At 41.7% G+C, this 26,967-nt stretch overlaps 1 protein-coding gene across 1 annotated transcript in view; it reads left to right on the top strand.

Annotated features, from left to right (window-relative positions):
* Positions 1-26,510, top strand: part of sema4ga (sema domain, immunoglobulin domain (Ig), transmembrane domain (TM) and short cytoplasmic domain, (semaphorin) 4Ga) — a 30,276-nt gene extending 3,766 nt beyond the window's left edge. The window contains exons 2-16 of the mRNA XM_080037020.1: positions 1,392-1,722; positions 7,565-7,713; positions 9,870-9,932; positions 10,073-10,171; positions 10,625-10,718; positions 10,948-11,061; positions 11,650-11,804; positions 13,179-13,354; positions 15,003-15,147; positions 17,698-17,920; positions 18,453-18,568; positions 18,851-19,005; positions 20,244-20,302; positions 21,705-24,338; positions 25,622-26,510. Of these exons, the coding sequence (XP_079893146.1) occupies positions 1,590-1,722; positions 7,565-7,713; positions 9,870-9,932; positions 10,073-10,171; positions 10,625-10,718; positions 10,948-11,061; positions 11,650-11,804; positions 13,179-13,354; positions 15,003-15,147; positions 17,698-17,920; positions 18,453-18,568; positions 18,851-19,005; positions 20,244-20,302; positions 21,705-22,717 (2,694 nt within the window). The 5' untranslated portion in view covers positions 1,392-1,589 and the 3' untranslated portion in view covers positions 22,718-24,338; positions 25,622-26,510. The remainder of the gene's footprint in view (positions 1-1,391; positions 1,723-7,564; positions 7,714-9,869; positions 9,933-10,072; positions 10,172-10,624; positions 10,719-10,947; positions 11,062-11,649; positions 11,805-13,178; positions 13,355-15,002; positions 15,148-17,697; positions 17,921-18,452; positions 18,569-18,850; positions 19,006-20,243; positions 20,303-21,704; positions 24,339-25,621) is intronic.
* The last annotated feature ends 457 nt before the right edge of the window (positions 26,511-26,967 follow it).

Raw genomic sequence — 26,967 nt, 5'->3', positions numbered from 1 at the left:
ATTTCGGGAAGCAGCTTTGCTTTTACTGTGTTTGGAGGATGTTTATCCTATGCTAGAAGAGCATAAGGTGGATTTGAAATACATTTCCTAAGCAATCTAGATTGATTTCTAACCATCGCCTTTGCGTCAGCTGGTTTAATTTGACTCTAGTACCAAAGAAATATCCCATAGTTTGAAGAGACCTTCAAGTTTTTAATTATTTTTTATTAATAAATGTAATAAAAACGTTAAAGAGACCATGCTGCTGTTGGTCCATAACATTAGGCAACTCTCCATCCAGCTGTTGTCATGGTGTCGCCCCTGTGGGATTGCTTGGGCTTGCTGTAACAGTGCAGCCACCAACACTTGTGCTAATTACTTCACTTTCACTTGAACCATGACAACTGTTGTAGTATGGTGCAAGACTAACATAAACTGTACGTAAAAAAAATTGTGTAAAAAAAAAAATATATATTTATTTGCGTTAAGTGTCTGTGCCCGTGATAGAAAGAGTACGCAGGCTTTGGCTCTTTAGGATCCTATGGGCACGCCTTGTGAAAGGAAAGCACTAGAGATGTGTGACTGTTTACATTTGGAACTGGGAAAGCATTTTAAAGACAGGGTGGTGTACTTAGAGAGAGCGAGACAAATGGTTAGAGAGTTAGGGAGATGTCACCATTCCTCCACATAAAATCTCTGTTGCTCCACAGTCAATGTGCTGTGTGTGTGTGTGTGTGTGTATTTGTGATGGTGACAGACAATCACACACACACACACACACACACACACACACACACACACACACACACACAGACACAGACACACCATCCTTCCCTTTACTCCTCTTATTCTGCAGTTTCAACATTGGCATTCACATCACAACACTCTTACACATCTTGGAAATGATCATATTTCACAATATCTCCCCTCTGCCATGTACGTCTGCTGTTTGCACTGGTCTCCCACCTACATCTGTCTGGACCTCCCCCCCTCCCCCCCCCCCCACACACACACCCTAAGTATTTGCTGGCCGTGATATCGGCACGTAGCTCTGTTTGACATCATTGTTTGGTTAATGATATTTTATTTTAGTCACATGTTCAGACTCGGCAGCTGTTGCTCACGCGCTGCACACTCTGCAAGACTTTGCAACATGCAGAGCCCACCCCGCTCTAACAGAATCACCAATGATCTACAGATAGCCTCCAATATTTAATTGATTGCATTTGACTGTGCCCCTTTCATATCTCTGTCATCATCCATCAGCTTATAGTATGTGTTTTGAACTGAACTCCTGCTTAACTTTCAACATGTTAGAGGATGCATTTCTCTGGTCACAGTGCACCACACACAAAGCAAACACAATTGTATGACATGACCACTAACACTGTTTTTTTGTATGGTTCTTTCAGGCTGCTTCACTCCTCTACAGCGCAGTGAGAGAGGCTGCCTGCTTGCCTGCCAGTGTTTGACTGTTTGTGTGTGTGTGTGCGTGCGTGCGTGCAGGGCTGTGTGCTAGTCGTAGGTGTGTGAATATGTCTGTGTGAGTGCCTCTGCCTGCCCGTGCCCCCTGGTTAGAGTGTGTGTGTCCCCTGAGATCCTCTGTGGAGATGCCTGGAGCTCCATCCCCTGCGCTGCGGCTTCTGCTGTTGCTGACTTCCTGTGTGTGTGTTGCCGTGGGCTACCCGTTCAGAACGCCACTGGACCTGGACGTGACTCCACGCATCACCGTGTTGAACAGCGGTAAGAACAAACACACATCAGTGTTTAACTTTTTTATTTAGAAAAAAAAAACTTTATCATTTGAGTCCAAAACATTGAATATTTATTTAATTAAACCTTTTACGAGGAAGTTTATTTTTTTTTTTAAATGACCTCATCACGATGCATCCTGCAGTTTCTCTTTCAACTGCTTCCTAAACAAATGCATGTGCCGCCAGCACGTGATTGGGCGCTAGTGTTGTCGTAAAACCACTAACCGTTTTGTCCACAGGTGGCCCTAGAATCCAAAAAACACTCCTTATATTTACTTTAAATACTTTGAAAATACTCCAGACTCATGAACAATGTTCTCAGGAACTCTTTATATTTCCAGTCTCTTTCTATAATGCAGCAGATACCACCTTTTCTCTCTTCTCATGCTCACCAACTTGCCTCTGGTCATTCTTACACCAAACCATGATTTATTTATTTATCCTTTTATCATTGTGTTTATTATTCATTCTCTCCTGTGTGAGTGAAGGCATGTAGCCCGGGGTGCCACAGAGCAGAGACTGAGTGAAGTGCTTACACCTCCAGCGTCCAGGCACACTCACACTACTGTAGGCAGTAGAGGAGCACTGTAACCATGACAACTGTTGTAGTATGGCGCAATACTGCTGTAGCCTATAGTGTGTGTGTGTGTGTGTGTGTGTGTGTGTGTGTGTGTGTGTGTGTGTGTGTGTGTGTGTGTGTGTGTGTAAGAGTGTTTGAGTGATTTTTTTACTCATGAGTGATTTTTTTACTCAAAGGTGTTATCTGTTCCTGGACTTTCTTATTGATTTGTAGACGTGTGAAAGACATTTTCTCGCACGTAGCCGACACTTTGACCTGTGGCCAAACTGGCTTTATAACTTCTAATAGTAGAACAATATCCCTCCTCTGCCCTCCTCTTTATAAACAGTTGTCTATCTCACAAACCTTCAGGTACTTACACTTAATGTATATAATCCATCTTTTCCACCATTACTCCCCCGCTTTGCTGTGAAGCTCTCTGGTTATCTTCATCTCAGTTTCTGTAACTCATCATCGGTCAGAGGTCATGCCAGCACACAGGTCCTGTTACTCTCTCGTCCACTCACTCCCCCTCCTCTAGATTCATATCTGGGCAGTTGCACTTTGCGAGACAATGCAGGTGAATAGGGTGACGTTTTAACTTATAGATATCATCATGGAACGTCGCCAGTTGATTGCTTACATTACAACAATAGTTTTTTTGTCTGAGAATTTCAGAACTGTTTCAATATACAGAATGAACCAATCCTTCTGTATAATAACCTTCAGAATAGTGCTATGAATGATTATGGAAAGTGTAGTTGATGTAAGTGCTTAGTTGAGAGGTTGATATTTTTGGTTGGAGTATTGAAATAAACAAATGTTGAGATTATGTCAGTTAAAGATAGTTGTATAGGAGAAATAAACAGATGCAGACACAAATCTTTAGTAAAATTAACACCTAAATGTACTTTTTGGAGGAAGACATGCTATGGAAGCAAAATGGCCAAAGTAGTATTTTTCTTCATTAGTTTGTGCTTTTCATGGCCACACTGCCCCATTTTAATTCTGTTGCCTCTTTGTTTCCTTTGCTTCCCCTCCTGCCGATGGGAAGATGATATGCAAACCCTCCACCAATCCCTTTAATCGCTGTTTCTTAGCAACCTCAAGGCTAAGCCTCCAAACCTGTGTGGGGTAGTTAAAAACACACACACACACACACACACACACACACACACACACACACACACACACACACACACATACCTGTGTTTTATCCTCGTTGCAACATCACTTTTTTCCCACGAAGAAGGGACGAAATATTTTGCGTTGGTCAGACTTTCTATGTAACTGGTGTTAAATAGAAATACTTTATTACTATAGACACTGATTTCCACCTATGAAGTATTTTGAGAATAGGTTAGTCTTTCAAATCGGTTGGAGTCGGCCGATTGAACTTTGTTTATTCCGTACCGCCCTTTACATGTCAGAATACTCTGAACCGTAAACAGACCTCACGCTCAAGTGTGCATTTGTTTTTAGAGCTGTCACGTCACAGTCCAACGCCTAGAGGTTCAAGGAGTGTGTGTGTGTGTGTGTGTGCTTGCGTGTGTGCGTGTCCCTGAACACTGTGTACCTTAGCTGATCAGCTGCGGTCCCTGCAAGTGTTTGCTGAGTAAATAATATCATCTGGGCTTCTCTCTCGTTGCCTCCTTCTACCTTTATTCCTTTTTTCTATAGAGGGACTTCTCTACCATTGGTTTTATAAGCCGAGGGCTGAAAGGTGCTGACATATGCAGTCAATAAATCTCCTTCTGTTGCGTCACTCTTTCAGCAATGTTGTTGTAAGTTACCAAGCTCCAGTTGCTATGAATATTGTGTCCTAATGCTCCGATTACGCTAAGGAAACTCTAAGGCATTGTCCCTTCTTTAATACATTGTCTCTCCACTCACAATGAGACAATAACGCAAGAGAAACCTATTGTAACAAATAACCGGTACAGGTAATAGTCTCCGAGTGACGAAAGAGGTAGACACCTGATCGGCAGGTCTAGGGTGGGATGTGGCTGCTGCACAGTGGAAGGTGTTGTGCAGAAGCTGATAGGAATCTTAATGATAGCTGTGTTTGATAACCACACAGTCTACACAGAGGGAAGGGGATTGGCTGAGGAGGCAGGAAGTCTGATGACACTTCTCTGTTCAAGGCGAAACGCTGCAGGAAAAAATATTGGTTCTTTTCATGCACTGCTCAATTTTGAGATTTTTGGCTATTTCACTTCCATAACTTATCTTCTTTCATTCTAGTATAAATAAAAGGTCCACATTGTACTCAAACCCGGTCTGTTTGTGTTTGTAAAAAAAAATTGTTAAAATTGCCTAAAATGACTTTATTCACCTGCATTGTACGGCCTTAAACTACTGTGCTACTCAATAGATATCCGATGAGGCTTACTGTGCTGCTGTCTATTACTTACATGCTGTCAAAACTCCGCCCGGCTGACAGTAAAGCCTGCTCAGCATTCCTCACGTCACAAATATTTTTATCAGTCTATAAATTGAAACAAGGTGGGGACCAAGTGCAACTGAGTTTGTTATGCACTTCATATTGTTGTGGTTATATCATGCCCAGAGGTTCCCTGCGTCTGTGGCATGTGGGTGTGTGTGTGTGTTTGTGTGTGTGTGCGTGCGCGCTTGTGTGTGTGTGTCGGTGTTTACCCAAGCTAAGTGGAGTCCTAATAAATCGTATGTTTAGAACTTACGTAACTCTTTCTCTCGCCTCATGACTGCAACAGAGTGACTTTACGACATGTCTTGTTAGTGTGTGTGTGTGTGTGTGTGTGTGTGTGTGTGTGCTGTAAAATGTGTCTCAGAGTGTTTGTATGAGTGAACCTCATTAGTATTGCGTCCTGTCAAACAGCTGCATCCCTATATAGCCTGGAAAATTGGACACGGCGACACATACACAAAGCTCAGAAAGTTGAACCACAGCAAACTCATATTAAGTGGAAATGGATCTCTATAATCTGATGAAGTCTGAAGTCTTTTCATTATCTTCCTCTTCCTCAGTCGAGCCGTGTGGGATAAGCGTAATCCCTTGGTATTTATCGTCCGGTCACTGCTATATTTATAACTACATATTAAACAGAGATAAGCAGAATATTTGTGATGCTGGAAGAACCACCCATTTGGTTTTAATGCTGAAATGTTGTTGATTTGGACCCTGAATTTGCCTCTTGCGCTTCCATTAGGTTAACATTTGTGGTTTACAAATAAAAATGTCTCCACAACTACTGGATGGAATTTCGAAGAGACATGCATGCAAACGGTGCCTTTTCTATGGCTGTGTTGTTTGTTTTTAATGAGCTTTTGTTATGTCTGGCTTTGTTTGTCTTTACTCGGGTGATTATACCGAGGTTATATGTTCCCCTCAGGATGCGTTTTAATAACTTTTAAAAGTTAATAAAAGTCTCTCTGACTATTTTGAATACAGCACCATCATCTGACCAAAACTTTAATTTGTGCAGCACTTTGACAAAAACAAAACACTAAAAACATTCCCAACAGCCTGATCTGTACTTTGTGTTCTGAAAAGCGAATGTTGCACTATTCTAACACGCTAAACTAAGATGGTGAATGTTTTACGCCCGATAAGCATCAGTACATCAGCATTGTCATAGTGATCGTGTTGCCATGTTAGCTTGAGCATTTAGCTGGCAGCTAAGTTAATAAGGAAAATAATTTAGTCACTACAGCCGTCATTCGATTTAATAATGATGAAAAGCACACCCAAAAATTTGAAAATCATGAATTGAATGTCAACTTAATCGATAAGTGAGATTGATATTTTTTTGCACAATAAATGAGCGATGGAAAGTCGAGGAAATTCTATCCCTAAACACTTCAAAGAGCTGCAAGGGAAGGGACAGGGAAGTCACAAAAGAGATTTCTCGGTCAGCTTCAGTTCAATGAGAGTTTAATAAAATACTTTTTTTTTTTCGGCTTTTCTGAAAAATGAATTTGAGAGGTGAAAGAAAGGAAGCTTTCTTCTTACCGCTTTGCTCTGATATTTGACAATCATGCAGCGAGAAATCCATCACGGAACACTAAAGAGATTTCTATTCCTCCCTTTCTGCCCAGACTGTCAGCGTTGATTGAAAAAGCGTTCAGTCTTGTGCTTTCAACATGCCCCACCCCGATAGCAGTAACTTTATGCAGCGTTGTGCTTCTTAGTTTCAGGGTTTCAAAGGATTTGAGGCATTCAAAGGGATCTGTTAGTGTTTGATTAAATAGACACCAGTTTGGATTGTTTTCATAATATTTTTGTTCAAACTATCACATACAAATCCAAATGACAATAGAGTCTGTCTGTGTGTGGATTGTACACTTCACAATCATCAGTCCAGCTGTGCTGTAACTCATAGATAAGTTAATAAATACGATAATAATAACCGATATGAACAGATTATGCGTTTTCCCTGAAAAGTCTTATTTGTCAACCCACAGTTGTTCCCATGGAGACTAAACCTAATCAGCGGCAGCGGGGGATATTTGTTAGTGCTGAGAGATCCCCAGGTGGTCATGTGTGTAGCCAGTCAGATGACAGGTGTTCCTGAGGGAGGACAATAACAAGGGAAGGTTAAACTGGGCTGTCGTTAATGTTTTTGCTCCCTCTGACTTTGAGTCTGTCATGACATCTAGGGCTGCAAAATATATATTGAGATTGTATCGTTATTGCGACGTCAACATTCGAAGTATACATATCGCAAAGACTGCTTGAATTGCGATAAATGGTAGCATATTCAAATGTGCCATGCATTCACGCTCTGCATGTCAACATATACAGGATGGCCAAGCAGATGTTGCCTACAAGAATATGTTGTCAAGGGGGGGATTGAAGATGCCAATTAATAATAAACAATAAAACCATGTTGTGGAATGGAAAAAATAAAGTTCACTTTTTCAATAATTGTTTCAGTGTCTGTATAGGCTTCTTACTGTCTGTGTGTTTTGTCAGTGAATAAAGCAGAAATACATTATGTGTGATGTCATTTTGTTTAATGACATAAGGAGTGTCGTATTCATTGACAATCAATACTTCTACACTGTGCCTTTGCTCTACTTTTCTGTTTGTTTACGTCTCAGGTTGCTCTCTTCACTTGTGTTTTACTCTTATACATTCTCTTATTTTATATTGCACTGTTGAAGGGAGCCTGAGACTCAAGAATTTCTGCTTGCTGCGAACAAATGAAAAAAATGAAAATAATTGGTGTGCTCATGACAAAGAAACCATCTTGAATCTTGAATCTCTGTGTGCTCCTCTCTCCTCTGTCAGGTCTCCATGGCTGCAGGCGTTTCCAGTCGTCAGCGGTGGACTACAGCACCATGCTGCTGGAGGCAGACAGTGAGCGTCTCTACGTCGGGGCCCGGGGAGCCGCGTTCGCTCTCAATGCCTCAGATATCTCAGCCAGTCCTGCTCTCACCGTGAGTTTGGCTGTTTATGCCATATGTTTAAAGCTCCTGTGAGGAACTCTTCAATCTTCAACAGCAAACAAACCCATCAGCAAAAACAACATTATTTTTATTTAGTTATTATTAATGCCTTTGCACGGGTCTGAATCCCCGCCAACTCAGACCAAAGGATTTACGGCAGGCAGACAGGAACAAACTGTGTTTATGACCGGTTCTAAATCAAACTTGACCTCCCTTCACCTTTGTCATATTACCATTATTAATCTTACAAAGTCACATATAAACGCATTGCATCCTCGCAGTGCATCCTGCTCGCTTCCTAAACAAATGCATGCGCCGCCAGCCTGCACTGACGCTGGTGTCGTGAAAACACTACCGCTTTTATCCAAAGGTGCCGCTAGAATTAACAAAAATTGAAAGCTCCTCGTACCTACTAATAAAATAGATATAATCAAAAGTTGGGCTTGAAAAAAATCAGTATTCATATTAATAGAAATCTATCAGATCTCTTTAGAAACTGAATTCATAATTATGGATGATCTCAGTCTTGATTATTTATTGATAACTGCAGACTACAGTAATTAGCGAAATAGGCCAAGAATACTATTGATTAACAATACTAAAAGCTCCTGTAGCTACTTTAACCCCGCCACGGCTTCATTTGAATTCCACAGCGCAGAAAGCTTCTTTTTTTTAGCAATATTATTTAATTTTAGGAAAACACATTCATTCCCCTGTCACATTACTTTCTACACAATACCCCACTGTTATCACCACAGGAGCCTCTTGCTGCATAAACTTACATATTAATGAGAAAAACAAACTACGGTTTCTACTCACTGGAACTCTAGATAGTTAGAGAAAATTCATGTTAATATCCATGTAGTGAAGCATGTCGATACAGGAATAGTGTGTAATTAATGCAGTCATTAGCATATCAGCTACTTCAACCCAGTCTTGCCAATATTTACCCTACTTTTGAAGCTAAAATGTACAAACTGTGCCATATGCCAAATTTGAAATGTCTCATTTGTACTTTTGCATACATTTCCCTTTTTACCTGACTTCTGTGGTATCTTTGGAAACACTGGGACCTTTTTTATATTTCGAATAAAGCTTGTGGGTTGAAACAATATACTTATCTATTTTTCGCATTGTCTGTGGATCTTTCAATAGAATTTGAAATGGCGTGACACATGCAAAGTTATTCACAGTCAAAGTATTCATGTGCAAATGTCGAGTCAAGTTGTTCAAGAAGAGCAGAACAGCAGGCGTTTTAAAAAGGGAATGTGTTTGGCTTTAGAACAAGACAAGTTAACTTTATTTGTCAGTTGTACACGAGGCACATTGAAATTTGTCTTTTCGCATATCCCCTCTCAAGTTACCACACTTCGGAGGGGGTCAGAGCGCAGGGTCAGCCGCAGTACAGCGCCCCTGGAGCAGTTTTGGGGTTAAGTGTCTTGCTCAAGGACACAATGGTAGAGATGGTGGGCACCGTAGACGCAATACCAGCCTCTGCTAGTTTTACAACTAACACCCTCCTGTCCGGTGCCAGGGATCGAACCAGCGACCTCATGGTTACTGGTCGGCCACCTTTTCCTCTAGGCCATCCTACCACCCCAAGTGAAGCCACACAGCGATTTATATAGAAGAAGATATCACATTTTATTCGTGGTGTCTCTCTATCGTAGTTCTGACAGGGGCCGCTGCAGAAAACACATTTCCTGCCTCCACTGATCGATAAATGTGTCATTTCTAAACGGAGCTCTGGGACTCATATTACATAGGATTGTGTTAGTGTTAATCAACAGGTAGGACAGGTGTCACCAAAATCAATATTGTAACTTTTAAATGACATTGTGTAGATGATGGAAAGATTATCCTTACAGCTGAATTAAAGTTGAGGGGTTAGGGTTAGAAGTGTTACCTTTGTTAAGTCAACTTTCTAGATAGTAAAAAGAAGCATGTTTCTGTTCAACAACACAGTACGTTTAGATGCAGTGGTGCTAAAATTCATAATATAGGAATTATTAAAACAAAAAAGACATCGCTCTCTGTGTATTTAATGTCAGCTCTATTGTACTTAGCTCCTATCGATTCAAGTCTGTGTTATGAAACCATCTAACTTTCTCTTTCTGTCTAACTGTTTGTTACGTGGTGTGTATCAGATTGAGTGGGAGGCCTCCCCCGAGCAAAAACGCCAGTGTCTGCTCAAGGGAAAAGACAATAAGGTAGGCATTTAGTATTTCTCTTTCTCGCTCTCTCTCTCTCAGTCCTTTCCCTATTATCTGTCTGTATTTAGTTATCTGCTATGTATTCAAATTCGTTTCCTAACAGTAACATTTTATCTGATTTGCTCTTCCTTTTTCAGACGGAGTGTTTTAATCACATCCGCTTCCTCCAGAGGTTCAACTCCACTCACCTGTACATGTGTGGGACCCACGCCTTCAGACCGCTCTGTGCTTACATAGTACGTCAATGCACAACACGTTAAATGCATTTATTTAATATTGTACAAAAGCAGTGCAAGGGTAATCTGTGCGCATGTTGGATTTAGATGTGTTGATGTATAGCTGTAAGCATAGCTGTGAAAAAGTGCTTTATGTGTCTCACGCTGTATTATGTTCGACTTTAGCCTTTCGCTTATCTCAGTGATTTGTTATTGTTGTTGTTAGATAACGTGTTAGATTGCATAAATGACCGCTTATTTGTGAAGTGCTAACTTTTAAATACACATTTCTTTAAGTACTTCTAGCCTTCAACTACACAATAATATTAAGATATACGCTACTTAACCAATTGCGGTCCAGCCATATACTCAGCCATTCACCTAGTCTTGTATGTGATTGCTCATGTGTAGTGTGGCGTCAATATTACACCAAACGTTCTCTTCTTCATCCAAATTCTTTTTTGTCCCGTACAGGAGGAGCAGAGGTTTGTGGTTTCATCTCAGCCTGAAGAGGGCAAAGACAAATGTCCCTATGGGCCGACAACGGGCTACACAGCCCTAATCATTGGTGAGACATTTTAACAGATAGGCCATCAGTCACTTCCAATTTTATAACCATGACATTTTGGCTATGTTTTGTGTTCATGTTTATTTATTCCTAATAAATTATTTTATGATGCTGTTTCTTACTACGGAATGCAAAACAAATTGCCTGTCGGGATAATAAATATTATAATTTTTAAATCAGAGTTTTACCTAAAAAAAACAAAGAAACTAATGCATTTTCCCCCCTTCAGACCAGCAGATGTATTCAGCGACCCAGTATGAGTTTAGGAGCTTTCCAGATATCCGCCGCAACTCCCCGTCCCCCACTCTGAAGACAGAAGATGCCCCCACACGCTGGCTCAATGGTGAGTTAATCTACTAGGATGATCTAGTGTGTTCAGGTGTCAGGGTTAGCTGCTAACAGGTTTAAGCCTCCATGTTGATAAACTGATATTCAGCTGAATTAGCCACAGGAACTCCGACACTGATTCTTTATCAGCTCCAGTGGATCAATAATGCATTATTTTTTACTTTCCTAACATCAGCTACTGAGCGCTGTGCTAGTTCTTAAAGCATAACAACCTTTATACATCCACTGACCTTTATAAAAATATCTCAACAACTATTGCAGCGAATGCTATGAGATTTTGTACAGACATTTATTCTAACCAAACCATCCATTGTAATGACTTTTTTGATCTTCTGACCTATTCTCGAGTGCCACCAGCAGGTTGACTCAAGATAACTGAAAAATGTAAACGATAGGCCCCTTTCACAAGTGAACTACTGTTCAGGTCAACTGCTAGTAATATTTTATATACGAATGTCAAAAAACTAAAGTTACATTTCTTCATGTACATTATGCCATATTGTTCATAAAAAATATTTAATATATAGGCCTATATTTTTTTTTTTGGCAGTATGAATCATTGCATTTCTCCCCACCCCTACAGAGGCAAACTTCGTGGGCTCTGCGCTGGTCAAAGAGAGTTTAGGCAGCAGCACCGGCGACGATGATAAAATCTACTTCTTCTTCACTGAGAAGAGCCAGGAGCAGACCACCACCTACAGCCACAGCCGCGTAGCACGGGTAGCGCGGGTTTGTAAGGTAAGGTGTCCTCTAGACTACGATTTACTGTAAGCTTGAGTGAGTGAAGTCTCGGTGGTAGATGGCAGAGGGTGCTGTAATAGATGAAGGGCTGAATGGGGAATGCATTTGTAACAAGGTCCCAGTGAGATTAGACTGTGGCTGATGAATTGGTTGCAGAGTCACTTCGGCTTAGACCAAGGGGGATGGATGAATGCAGGGGGAGAGTTGGAGAGATAGCTGCCTTAAAGCTACAGTGCGTAACTTTTTCACATAAATGAATGTCGGTTACATTCAAGCCATCGCTATACGTGTTGACGTACGGTTTATTAAGCCTGATCACCTCCACAAAGCTCTCTCTGTATTTCTCAGTATGGCAGCATTTACAAACTGGTGTCGTCCCCTGACACTGGCGTTCTGAAAAATCCCAAGAAGTGTATGTTTCAGTTGTTGATTCGATGCTAAGAAGAAAACTGGGAACGCATAAGTTACACACTGTAGCTTTAAGTGTGAATTATTTACATTCCCTGCTGCCCAAGAAGGGGTTAAGAACAGTGAGAGCCAATTGCACAGTGTATGTTATAACCTTGCTGTTTTTTCTGGTGGCATGTTAGAATGAAGTCAGCTAACTAGTCCTCCCCTTGAAAGTTGTCAGCATGTTTAGTGTTTTCCTCTCAATAGAAGTGTCTTGTGGCGGCATGTGTGACATTCGCAATTAGCCCCTGGCTGAAAACATTTATAAATGGAAAATCTAAGGACCACATGATGTCAGCTGCTGACTTTCTGAAACAATCTAGGCCTTGAGTCAAACTTTTATCATTTGGATCCTGTCAAAAAAAAGTTTCAACATTTAGCTGTGCTGCAGTCAGCTGAGGGACAGAAACATACACACACACACACACACACACACACACACACATACACACACACACACACACACACACACACACACACACATATAGATCACAGTGGGAAATGTTAACTAACCTTATTGAACGTTTAATTTTTGCTTTCCTATGCCATCTGTTGTGATATTTGGGAGGTACACTTTTTGTTTTGGTTTTACCTTAATTATACAGGTAAATCCCATTGAGACCAGAGATTCTTTTTCAAGAGAGACCTGTTCCCCATCCCACGTTACCATTCACACACACATACACACACACCTTCGTACACCAATAGCAGGCTAGCTATCAGGAGCAATCCGGGGTTCAGTTTCTTGCCCAGGGACACTTCAAGATGTTGCTGGGAGACGGGGGATTGAACCACCAACCCTTGCAACCCAGTGGACGACAGCCCTACCCACTTCGCCTCGTGTTCCACCTTGAGCCTAGTACTGTTCAGTCTGGTTTGTCATTTCCCTCATATTACTCTCTTTCTCCTCTCTTCCCTCAGGGGGACCGGGGCGGCCGTCTAACCCTCCAGAAGCGCTGGACGTCCTTCCTGAAGGCCAGACTGACCTGTTCTCTGCCAGAGTACGACTTCCACTTCAACGTGCTGCGCAGTGTGTTCGTCACGCCCGGACAAACCCCACAGGACACCGTGTTCTACGGAATCTTCGGCCTGGAGTGGTGAGTCAGTGGGGACGTTTGTGACTTGTGAATATAATAATAATAATGATAATACATTAGATTTATATAGCGCCTCACTCGTACTCAAAGTGCTTAATATCTGCAGCTGATGGCGACTTTGAGGTGGCAAATGTAAAGGCAAAAGATTAGCAGCGGCAATCTAAACAGTTAGACAGACGAAGTGGATTAAAGCTTCTGTACATTTTCCGAAATTGAGCGGTAGAGACAGAGCGTTTCTTGCAATCTTGAACTTTCACCGCTAGATGACGCCAATATACACCATTATTTACATACCGCACATTTAAAATGTCAGTCCTGGTTGATTTGGCGACACCTGCGCTCACCATGTTAACTGATGAATCAGTTTACAGCACAACTAACCTATGGTCCATTGTTTGAATAAAGAAGTTGATGAAAATTATTGCGACCAAGATTTGATTTCATGCTGTGCACGGCGCAAGTATTTTCCCACTCAACAGAAGGGCACAGTGAAGTTGGTTACCTTGGTGAGAAGAAAGGAGGCTTACTTCTTTGAGAACAGTAAAAACTGATCCACTGAAGAAAAACAACTGAAAATAACTGTTGTCTTGTTTTTGTATAGACACATTTTATGTCCAATTCTCTAACGTGAGAGAGAAACACGTAGCCTGTGCCGGCTACACAATAAAAGCAGTACCTTGTTGTGACAGTTTAACACTTTGAATGTGAGGCTGTGTAAACGTTGGAGTTGCATTAGCAATAACTTCAGAGTTACAGCTCTGCAGACAGTAACAATCAGATTGCACTGGATTACGTGTATCATTTATCTAATGAATTCCTCGTGCCTAAGGAAAACCTACTACTTTACAAAGAGATCATTACTAAATGTTTAAACATCAAATGGCTATAGCAGATCAAATGCTGACAGTTTTAAAGATAGGTTTGATTCGCCCTTGTATTAGCCCTTTGTAGACACTTGATGGAAACAAGTTTTCACTGCTGATGGTGGTCTATTTACTTCAAAGTTGTAGCAGCTTTAAAGTTGCTGTGTTCGGTGGTGTGGAAAGCAGAAACAATGTCAGTTTTGTTCTGTTTGGATAGTGCTGTGTTGTCTCCTCTTGTCTATATTACCTCATCCCCTAGAACACCTCTGTGAAGCCATACAGTATATATAGTTCTCTCCTCCATCCCTCCCTCCCACTCTCTCTGAGATCTATGACTTTGAATCAGCGTTGTATGATCTCTGACAGAGCGCGTCCCCTCCCCAGAGCTTTCCTCACACTTGTCTCTCTCCATCTTCTCAGCGAGGTGAACCACTGATCTGATCTTTCTGTACTTCTACTGCTGTCTCTATGGCAACACTGGATTTACTGCTGTTATTGTTCGCGCGGCCTGGGCTCTGGTCTTTTTCTCACTTTGTGTGTGTGTGTGTGTGTGTGTGTGTGTGTGTGTGTGTGTGTGTGTGTGTGTGTGTGTGTGTGTGTGTGTGTGTGTGTGTGTGTGTGTGTGTGTGTGTGTGTGTGTGTGTGTGTGTGTGTGTGTGTGTGTGTGTGTGTGTGTGTGTGTGTGTGTGTGTGTGTGTGTGTGTGTGTGTGTGTGTGTGTGTGTGTGTGTGTGTGTGTGTGTGTGTGTGTGTGTGTGTGTGTGTGTGTGTGTGTGTGTCTTTTAGGAAAAACGTGAAGGCGTCTGCTGTGTGTCGGTTCTCTCTGTCTGAAGTCCAAGAGGCTTTTCAAGGACCGTACATGGAGAACCAGGACTCCGGCTCCAAGTGGAAGGAATACACTGGAAAGATCCCTGACCCACGACCTGGAACGGTAAACACACACACACACACACACACACCCCCACCTTAGTCTGTTTGTGTCTATATATTTCTCCTTGATCAACAAAGAACATGTGTGGGTAAAGCAGCTGACCATCTTGAACGGCTATTATCTCTATGTTTGTTTTTTGCTTTTTTTACAATACTCTGAACAGAAAGTCCTTCTTCGCACTATTCTGAAGGTTATTACAGAAGGGTGCGTTCATATTTTGTCAATAGTCTGAAAAACATGCCGAAAATAAATGTTTTAACACATAAACACATACTGTACATAGTAAGTTTTGATTTATGAAATGGAATAAAGGCTGTATCCAAAATCTGTTCTGTAAAAACTTTGGACACTAATATGTTCTCTCAATGACCTAAAGATTTAAGCTATATCCAACATCTAGATATTTGTTTTTTCATGAGATGTAAACCAAAAACCCGAGAGCAGATGAAACTGAATGAAATAAAATGAAATGCACAGAGAAAGAGTTTGAGTGGCAGCCTCGATGAGAGGGCTCCAAACACAACTAGCTCATGTCACCCAAACCCATTTCCATGGCGATTAACTCCGGCCTGTAGCTATGGCGATCATGGCTTAGCGTGGAAGCTGGGGCCAGTGGCATCGTCAGCGAGAGCAGACATTATCCGCTGTTGTGTCACTTTGTAGGACTTAATTTCTAACATTTGCTATTAAACGGAAATGGAAACGGTCAAGGGGTTTTAACTTGGGAGCGTGAAAGCCTCTTAAGTCATTTGAAATCGTTTGAAAAGGAGAAAGGAAGATGGGAAGTAGTTTCCTTGGTCAGGTGCAGAGAGAGAGAGAGAGTGTCAGCACAAGCCGGCTGCTTTACCCACACGTGTTCTTTGTTGATCAAGTTAAAAAGTTGCATTTTCCACCCATGAAATCTTCCCCATAGTCTAATTTTCTTCTCAATATCTATATACAGTATATATTTTATGATATCTTATGAATTTTTAGGGACACGGAAACAGGAGGTTTTGGAAAATGCTGGTGTCATTTCAATCTGTAGTGGTGCTGTGTGTGTATAGAGATTAGAGGTGGGCATAGATTAATTGTTTTAATCTAGATTAATCTAGATTAATTTTGGAATTAATCTAGATTAATCTAGATTAAAATGTCTCATTTGAATTCATTCATAATATGTGTGTGCTCCTAAATAATGACTCAAAGTAAGTCTCTGAGAACGTGTTTCTCAAGCCAGGTGGCGCATCAGACCAGGGGCTCATCTCCTGTTTCCAACATGCATCACAAACTGCTTGAGGAAGCTGTTCTACTATGATAATTGGTGATGAAAATAAATAATGTTCAACAAGATGTTACTTAGTAACGCGTTACCGGCATCGGACCTCTTTTTTCAGTAACAAGTAATCTAACGCGTTACTATCTCCAAACCAGTAATCAGATTAAAGTTACTCATCAAAGTCACTGTGCGTTACTTTTTCTGTAATTTTCCTTAGTGAAACATTTTACATTACTGCACAAATGACTGCGATTGCGATTTTATGTAAATAAATGTGCACGCATGTGTCTCTAAACGCTCCAACTGCTCCAACCGCTCCTCTCGTCTTTTTGGTAGCGCCCCTCGTCTCTGTCATGCAGCGTGTGTGTGTGCGCCTGTGTCTGTGTCTGTGTGTGCAGCAGCATTACGGCCGAACTGTGGCGCAAAACAAAGTTTCCCCCCCGATGAAATATAGCGTCTGCTATGGGGATATTTAGGATTCGGGTACGGTGACGTTGACGTTGAAGAGATAGAAGTGTTTAAAACTTGGAAACTTATAGTCACGTGGCGACCGGTGGCCACACACCCCCACCCTGCGTTCCAATACCCGATTGTGTCGTGGGCAAGTGATGGAGAGAGAGAGCGGCGGGTGTGTGAGAGAATAAAGGCTCCTCAAGTGTCAACAACGGCCCCCGGCTATTATTATCTCCCCTGAGCCGAACAGGAGGTGGAATAAGAGATTAACGGCGATATTTTTTTTATCGCCGATAAGAGTCTGGCGTTAACGCAGCACGTTAACGCCGATAACGGCCCACCACTAATAGAGATATTCTAAAACAACGTTGTGTGTGTGTGTGGGAATTTTTCTGGAAACAGAAGGGGGTTAAAATATGTCCTTTTCAATATTTGAATATGTGTGGATATGATCTTAACCTCATGGCATTCGCTCTTCTTTCATAAGCAGTGTCTATTTACAGAGAAATTTATAACGTACGAGCAAAGGATTTCTCCCTTTCCTCCCCTAAGCCCCCCACATTGTGCCTTGTTACATGCTCATCCTCATCATCATTTCTATCGCTTCTTCTCCTGCAATATCCAACTAATCATGCTTACATTTTGCATATCTTTATAAACGAAAAATATAGATAGTTTATGAAACCAGAGTTAACATATTGATTTATTTCGCAACATATTACTTTCCAAAGATTTTGCTGAACAGATTTAAGATACATCCTTATTGCATTTTATAAATGAAAAAAAAATCTATATACAGTTCTGCTCAACCTCATCACTTTCTCTTGCTTCTTTTCCAGTGTATAACTGACAGTCTTCGGGCCAAGGACATAAGCGTGTCGACCTCTCTGCCTGACGACGTGCTGGACTTTGTCAGGAGGCATCCGCTGATGTCCCAGCAGGTCCAACCTTCAGACAGACGGCCGCTGCTGTTCAGGAGGACCACAGACTACACACACATGGCCGTACACATCATCCAGGGCTTAGATAACACAACATACCATGTGTTATACATGGGCACAGGTGTGTGTGAATTCAAGGAAGGTCAAAGAAATCTGTTGAAGTAGTTTGACATTTGTGGAAATGCACTTATTCGCTTTCTTGCTGAGAGTTAAATAAGAAGATTTATACTGTACCACTCCTATCATGTTTATACATCCATTTGACGCTTAAGGTAGCATGGCAAAATAACACATGGCCTGCTTACCTCAATAAAAACAAAATCTGACAAAATTGCCATTGTTATTTTACAAGGGGTCATGGCATATACTTTTGACAAAATTTCTTGTGTTTAGCATTAAAATAAAAAAAACAACATGATTAGAAATACACAAAAACTCTTGGTTGATCTTATAGTACAAAATATTAAAGCATAATTGTGCTTACTGTACATGAACAATGTAACAAATACAATAAGGTCCTGAAGTGGTTAAAGTGCATTACAAGTTGTAAAAGACATACAACTCTGCCTAAAAGTTAGTCAATCAAATCAGCCTGTAGTATATTGGTACAGTCCTTTATTCCAATGTTTCTCCTCTTTGTGTGTGCCACCCAGATGAAGGCTGGTTACATAAAGCTGTGGAAGTCGAGGGTCAGCTGCATATTATCGAGGAGCTCCAAGTGTTTGAGAAACCACAGCCGGTTAACAATCTACTGATATCTGCAAAACAGGTAGAGTGTCTGACACACACACACACTCACTCACACACTCACTCACTCACTCACTCACTCACTCACTCACTCACTCACTCACTCACTCACTCACTCACTCACTCACTCACTCACTCACTCACTCACTCACTCACTCACTCACTCACTCACTCACTCACTCACTCACTCACTCACTCACTCACTCACTCACTCACTCACTCACTCACTCACTCACTCACTCACTCATTTAAGGAATAATCTCCATCCTACAGTATTTAAATCCTCCTCTCCCACCCCACTTAGATGAGTGTGTACGTGGGCTCTCCATCGGGCGTGGTTCAGCTTCCATTGTCTGACTGTCCCAGATACACGTCCTGCTACGACTGTATCTTTTCCAGGGACCCGCACTGTGCCTGGAGCGGAGCCCAGTGTGTGGACGTCATGGCACACGCAAACAGGTGGGTGCTTCAGGTTGCACACACACACACACACACACACACACACACACACACACACACACACACCCTGAATCAGAGACTCAGCTTGCGTTACACATATTGCAGAGTCTTAGAGTTACACCTCCAGAAATCTTACTAAAAGACTCCTTCCCTATATGCAGCAATCATAGTCAAGGCAAGTTTATTTCTATAGCACAATTCAGACACAAGACCACTCAAAGTGCTTCACAGGGTCGTGAATTACATCAAGATTAAAATACATCAAGTATAGAATACACATTAGAAAAGTGAATACAAAAAGATATCGTAGAGAAACAGTGCTTGCGGGGGTGCCAAGGTTGTTATCCATTATTCGTTTTTCTTGCGACACTGTCGGTTAGGAAGATAAGGAGAGTTTACTGCAATGGCCATGTTGAAAAGGAAGAGTGCTGTGGCAAAAAAATTATTGTTATTGAAACCTTCACAATATTAAATAAAAGAGAAACCACGAACATTCGTATAACAACCTTGGCACCCCCGCAAGTACTGTGTTTTTGTGATAACTACACATAGGTAACCAAGGCAATCACATCTTTTTGTAAAAGTCCACAAAAGATTTCGGAAGGTGTAGGTCTATGACAGCGATATGTGTAACGCAAGCTTTGACACAGTGCTTCTGTGTGTTTATGTGTGTGTGTGTGTGTGTGTGTGTGTACGTGTGTGTGTACGTGTGTGAGTGATTGGATCAGGTGATGAAAGTGCTGCTGCAGGTGCCCTTTTGTGTGTTTGATTTGACAAACTCTCAAATATCACCGTGTACTGTCACAGTGTCAGCTCTCAGAACTGTTGCATAATCACAACGCTGGAACACACCTGATGCTGTCCGCGATAGTAAACATAGTATGTGTACTTAAAGTGTACTGATTAATCTGACAGACTCGCTTACTCAGTAGAAAACCTGTTTTGACGCAATAAATAATATGAGACGCACAAATAGGCAAGTTAAGTTTATTTACTATACTTAGCCCAACTTCAAAGTGCATGGAATACATACAAAATTAAGACATAAGAAAATATTGAGTATTAATTTAATAGATAACGAAACAATAAATGAGTACAGACTTTAGCAGAGTTAGGAAGAAATAGATATCTCAGTACATGTACCAACAACAATACTGTACATTTTTAATGTAACAGAGAGTAAGTGTTTATTTCTTACACTAAACATTCTCATTGTTGTGTTATTTCCCTCTTCACAGATCCAATTTAGTCCAGGACATTGAGCTTGGCACCAGGGGATGTGAGAACACTCAAGATGGTACGTAGATATCTCGTCTGCTGCTAGAAATAAATAAATAAATAAAATATGTTTTGTTTTTCAACTCAGAGAGTGATGAAAGGGAAGGTTGAAAATAGAAAATGTTAAGACTCAAAAGATGCACACACGGTTGTCATCAGATGGCATGAAGGGCCCTTTGAAAGTTGATTATGCTGGAAAAGTCTTCTCCTCCCTTCTTTAATCACATTTTTGCCGTCTCTGGAGTGAAATCTGCTTGATATTCAAGGCAGGCAAATGCCTTCTCTCACTTCACCATTGCAATCTGATGAAACGTAGCATCTTCCAACCTCTTCAATGTCCTCTCTCTCTGTGCATCGTGACATGGTGGCAGGAATTCAAAGATTAGTTACTAAAGTTTATGCCTCATCACTTTGGACAGGCTCAGATATGTTTAGCAGTTGTTTAGTAATTAAAGCATTTAAAATGAGTTAGAGGCTAAAGGCGCGTGTCCACCTGCGTCAAGTCATATTTTGTTCTGACGCGACGCGGTGACGTATTCGCCGCTTGGGGGCGGGGGTTTGTGGGCTGGACATTATACGGTGACAGCGGGAAAATGTATCTCTAGATATGAAACCATAGCAACGGCAATAAACAATTTCTCGCCGCAGAGTTTCCATTGGCTGCCGCCCCACTTTTTGACGTTCTCATTTGCATAAAGTATCCAGCGAAATACTTTTTCGCCGCGCCGCTGTCGACCATTCGCCGCGACGTGCCCCATAATGCCTTGCGGTGGCGTTTCTGCCGTCTGACGTAGTTCCATAGGAAATGAATGGGCTTTGCCGTCGCGTCAGATAACTTGACGCAGGTGGACACGCGGCTTAAGTTGTACGCATTCCATTCATTTTCAAGCATGCATATTATGCTCATTTTAAGGTTCAACATTTTAATCTGGGGTTCTTCTGGAATCTGTTTTCATGGTATAATGTCCAAAAAAACCTTTATATTTCTCACAGCGCCCTTGCTGAATCTCCTCTTTTCAGCCTCTGTCTGAAACGCTCACAACACAGTTGTGGAGCCTGTCTCTTTAAGCCCCGCCTTCCAAAAGGCTAACTGCCAGTTAGATTCATGGCTGTCTGGGGATGTGCTTATCAAAGGTGGAGGTAGTACTGGTAAGTTTGGTTGGTAATGGGAGGCGTGGCTTCCCCCATTATGACATCATAATGGGAGCGAAATCTGACTGGGGTCTTTGAATACAGCTGTTCAGTAGGGTGGAGGTGGAGAAAAAGAGAGAGGGTTGTTATTTCTCTTACTTCGGGAGACTGTAGTCACACCGGGGAAGCATATCAATGTGGAAAAACCATGAAAAGAGCATTTTGCAGTATGGGTGACATTTAATGTGAAATCATATTTTCTCATTGTATCAATACGTGTGCTTTTTCAGACGTTGTCCTGCGCTCGCGCTCTGTGCGTGTGGGCGATGACGTGCTGCTGCAGTGTGAGCTCAGCTCTAACCTGGCCACGCCCCTGTGGACTCTAGATGGGGAGGAGCTGAACGGCTACGGCCTGAACTCAGGCTTCAGGAGCGGGACAGACGGGCTGCTGGTCATAGAGGCCCGACAGGACCAGAGTGGAACATACACCTGTCACGCTGTAGAGAACAACATCAGGGTTCCCGTGGTTACCTACAATGTCACCATCCGCCTGGACCTGCCCCCTCCACCACCTGTTGAACCAACTGAAGACCTTTATAGTGCCTACGTCACCCAGCTAGCACCCACTGAGCATTCCGTCACTGAGACGCCCCTACTAGAGGCCCCAGCCCCCCTGCTGCCCCGCTCAGAGCTGCTCTCCCCCAGAAACATGGAGGCGATGTACCTGTCCCTCATCATTATACTGGGAGGCCTGTGTGTGGTCCTCACCACTGTCCTGCTCTACGTGGGCCTGTGTCTGCGTGTGGGACAGAGAGGGAAGTACTCGTTACGGGCCGCAGCCGCTGCGTATCCGAGCAACAAGAGACAACACAGGAACAGGAAACAGCAGAGGAACTCTGCCAACATGGAGCTGAAGACCATCTCCGGCCACTGTAACGGCAACGGCAATGTTTGTAATGGAGGGTCAAAGAAACAAAATGGCGGATTCCAAGATGGCGGCTTTCTCCAGATCGTGCCGGGCGAGGGTCACACAGCCAATAAGGAGCCTCCTCCCCCGGCCCCTCCCCTTCCCCCCACCCCGCAGCATCCCTCTCCAGAGTGTGACTTCCCCAACGGTGGGCTGTCGGCTACGTTGCCTAGCGTCCTGAGGAGAATGAACGGCAACAGCTACGTGTTGCTAAGGACCAGCGACGCTGACAACACGTCACCAAACAGCTACTCCTTCTCTGACGAGCTGAATAAGATCTTAGAGAAGAGGAAACACACTCAGCTGCTGCCCATCCCTGACGAGAGCTCCGTGTAGGGGTTAGGGTTAGGCGGAGCTCCCCCTGTGGTGGGAGGACTGATGTGTTCAAACCTGGTGCTGTAGTGCCTGTCATAAGACTCACTATTGTTATGGACTAAAACAATGAGAGAGTCTTAGCTACATTATTTAATTTGGATTATTTTAAGTCCACACTGAGACATTCCTGCTTCTTTGAACCTGTGAGCTGTTTGCTAACCTTGATGCACAAAATTCCCAAGACAAAACCATTTAAAATAAAAAAAAAGACATTGAAGGAACCAACACAAAATGGAGAAAAAAAGTTGAGAAAATGTGTTATCTACCTCACCTCCCTACTGCCCAGAAGGACATGTGTAGGATGATCTCGGCAGCAGAAACATCTCTGAAATACAAAGCACAAAGCAAGGACACACACACACAGACTCTAACGAGGGGCAGCACCCCGACGGGAATATAAATACATGGGAAGACTTCTGCTGCGTGGCGGCCATATTTGGCTTGCTTTCAACCGGAGGGGCAGCTAGCCAAAGTTTGTTTGCACTGACAAGTGCACAGATGGCCTATGCATATTTAAAACATGACATTCCCACCATTATAAGTAATGAGAGAGATGGACGTGGTGAGCGAGGGAATTCGGTTTAAGATTTTTTTTTATTACTTTTAATACCGACTTAACCAACTGAAATAACCAACAGAAAATAATCTACAGTAAAGTGCAATGACACTTTAAACCAGACTTCGTAAAGAAATAGTTAACTCCTCATTATTTAAAAGTACTATTAACCATAATAAGGTGTTACGTAATGAGGATTTATTAATTTATTACATTGGTTTAGAATAATAATTAATGAAATATGACCCTTATTTAATTATTAATGGATAGGAATATTAAAAGTTGAAATATTCAGTTATATGTGGTGCTAAAATTGGTTATAACTTTTAACCTTTTACTGCCACTATTAACAGTTGTTTGTATTAACATGATAAACGGTAAACATTCAATTATAATTCAAATATTTGCACAAACACACAAGCATAACTGTGGAGACTTAATTTTCAGTTGCAGCTTAGGCTCAAAATTCATCATACATGGAGGTGAATGCCTTGGGGAATACTTATGTTTTTATCTTTATTAAAAATGCTTTAATTCCAGGAAAAGGCAACAAGTTACCATAAAACATACATTTACATAAACATTACAAGTATCCACATTATATACAGAATTCATAAGAAAAAAAATACATGGAAATGTTGACATTTAACTTTTAAATAATTTAAGAAATATTAAATAGTGATTTAATTTCACCAAATATTAATTGAAAGGGGAGAGAAAGTATGACAGTATTATTGATCTGAACGCACTTTAAATTCCAGTGTTTTTGAAAGCACCTCGGAGAAGATAATGGACGCTTTTTTTTGGAATGCGACTCTGTCGAGAAGCAGCCGGCCGGAGGGAGCGATTTGATTGGCTCTTTCTCTCAGCATGAAGCGCTGCAGCTGTGTCGGCTCGACCTTGCTTGACACAATATGATTAGAAGGAAAAAGTCCAGTGAAGAGTCGCCCGCAGAGTGAGGCCTTCCACCAGGCTACAACACAGAGCTACCGTGGGGCAGAGAGCTGGACCAAAAAAACATCCAAGGTGAATACTTTCTCTTATCTTACCAACACATCTCCATAGGAACTTTGCCAAACAAGCACTTAAGGCCACACACTGCAGGTGAAGAGGGGTAACAATTTGACATATAGATAACATCTTGAAACTTTGCAGGTTGATAAATTGCATTAAAACAAGTATTTTATGTATTATTTATGTATGTATTTTTTTTTAAATGTTGAGATAATGGCCATAAAGTGTAGTTGTGAAGGAGAAATATACAGACTCAAACAGACTAAATAAACACCTACGTGTACATTTTGGAGAAAAAAATTTAAGTTATAAAAGCAAAATAGCCAACATCTCAAAATGTACTAATTCCTAGAAATCACAATCATTTATTTTGAAGTTAACAATATATTTACAAAAAGAGAAGACGTGTTTTTTTGTTGTTGTTGTTGTTTGTTTGTCGTTTTAGCTTGGTCAGACTCATTAGCACTCAGTGTCACTGTCTATTCCCCTTATCAGTGGCCTTTTGCTGCACCTGACTGTTGTTCTGCTGTCAGAGGGCAGCGTTAATTAAACACTCGTCTTATGACAAGTCTGACCTTATTGCAGAAGGGAGGGAGAGAGAGGAGTCAGTTGGAGACCCCCCCCCCCCCCAGAGATTTACACTATGAAACACTCAAGCTCCCAATTATTTTCCTCTTACCCTCTGGCTAAGGGCTGGGGTTTTCTATTGTATTACCGTCTGTCAAGAATAGAGCGAGTATTCTCCATATGCTTATATGCACAATATAGCCCAACAAATGCTTCTCTAGAGGCAATCCTGTGGTGTGGTTGCATATCAGACACAATCATAACACAATCTAATATGCCTGTGATGTCAGGGCTGTGGGATACTGTTGGCTACATGCTGCGATGGTTTGTAAAAAATAAATAAATAAATGCTATGCCTGAAGTGCAGTTTTGCAGTCAGTGGCACTGATGATCAAATACTTGAAAGGATACGGACGTAGCAGCACACTGAGCCATCATTAAAACCTCTTGACCTCATTTCAAAGCACTTGGAGAGGTGAACACCAACACTGCAGGGGACTGTCATTTGACACATTTAATATGCATGCTCTTGACATCGAAAATCAGTGTTGCAAATATGGTAATACTTTGAGCTGTGTTTTGAAAAAGCCCCGGTCAATTTGAGTCAAGTGTGATGCTGTAAAGTGAAGCTGTAGTGGAGGCACATTACTAACACATTACTGACTATTTCTCTCTCTCTCTCTCTCTCTCTCTCTCTCTCTCTCTCTCTCTCTCTCTCTCTCTTACAGATCTGATGAGCACAGGTCAGTTTGTATTTCTCTTCATTTCATTCCGGGGGAAACCATCTCTTCCCCAACCAACATGCGTCAGATGGCTGGAGCGGCTACGATGATGTTTTTTTAATGAGCAACAAAATGAAATCCTCCATCATTAGTGGACAGTGGAGCCACGGGAGAAAGAGAAGCCTGATAAGGGCTACAGCATGAGAGTGTCTGCCCATACAGCTCTGCTTCCACACAGCCAGAGTGAAAAGTTGACGGCTGCATTGTGTCAACATGCAGTATGTGTTCTAGAGACAGGCAGCGGGTCTTTGTGCTAACACAGCCTCCTTGCCTATTTTTGGATTCAAACGAAGAAGACCAAATTCAACGTATAATGACCGTTTTCTCACAGTTGTAGCATGAAATGTGTTTTTAAACTGTTTATTTTTGAAGTCAAGGAAACAACAAAGATAACTCAATGAAGAAGTGCCAAGGTTGGTGTTTATGAAGTGCTTTGAGGGCCTTTCTCATTGCAAAAGATTTAAAAAAATAGGCGTATTTATTTTGTAATTTTGTACGTTGTGCGATTGAAAGTTGATGTAAATGTTGCTTTTTAAGTGCCACTTGTGAGACAGTCTCTGGACCAATAGGAGGGTCACAAGTTGCCTGTGTTGCACAACATGTGATTTTAATATGAGCACGGTAGCCAAAAGCATGCAGAGGCTACAACAACACCACCCAATCTAATATGTGTAACTTACTAACAGGAGCAAAAATACACCAATGTATCTATTCCCTATAACATGTTTATTATGGGGCCATTCAGCTTTTCCACAAATGTCCACATGATAGCTTTTTATCTCAATTTGCATGTACCACCACCATGTTTGTGCACACAGCCAATCAAATGATTTAACTAAACTAATACAGTGAAAAACTGCAGTGGATTCCTTCACATTTCAGTCATTAAGAGTTCAAATAAAAACTTTGTACTTAAACCTTGTCCCCTCTTCGTCATTGCTGGGTGATTATTTGCAGTTTTCCCTCTTACATTTCACTAAGATTATACGATTTAAATGATGTGTTGTATCAAAGTGACGGCTTAGCAAACTGTATTAGCTTGTACATTTTGTGAAAAGAAGCTGTCTGCAGTGGTATGGAAAAATGTTGCTTGGAGGTTGATGTCCCAGGGTCCACTGATTCAAATGCAGCTGCAGTGTCTAAGGCAGTGTTGTTGACAGAACCCACACATACACTATATACTACACTGTCTGTGTGCTGTGGAGGCACTACAAAAAGAAATGTCACCTCTACTTTATTCAGCTCTTATGAAAGAGCAGCCGCCCGGTCCTTTAATCTGATCCGTTTGAACT

The sequence above is a fragment of the Ammodytes marinus genome (assembly GCF_949987685.1).
Source record: "Ammodytes marinus genome assembly, chromosome: 11".
NCBI lineage: Eukaryota > Metazoa > Chordata > Actinopteri > Uranoscopiformes > Ammodytidae > Ammodytes > Ammodytes marinus.
Note: the sequence above shows the minus strand (reverse complement) of the source record. Positions and strands in the feature narration are given on the sequence as shown.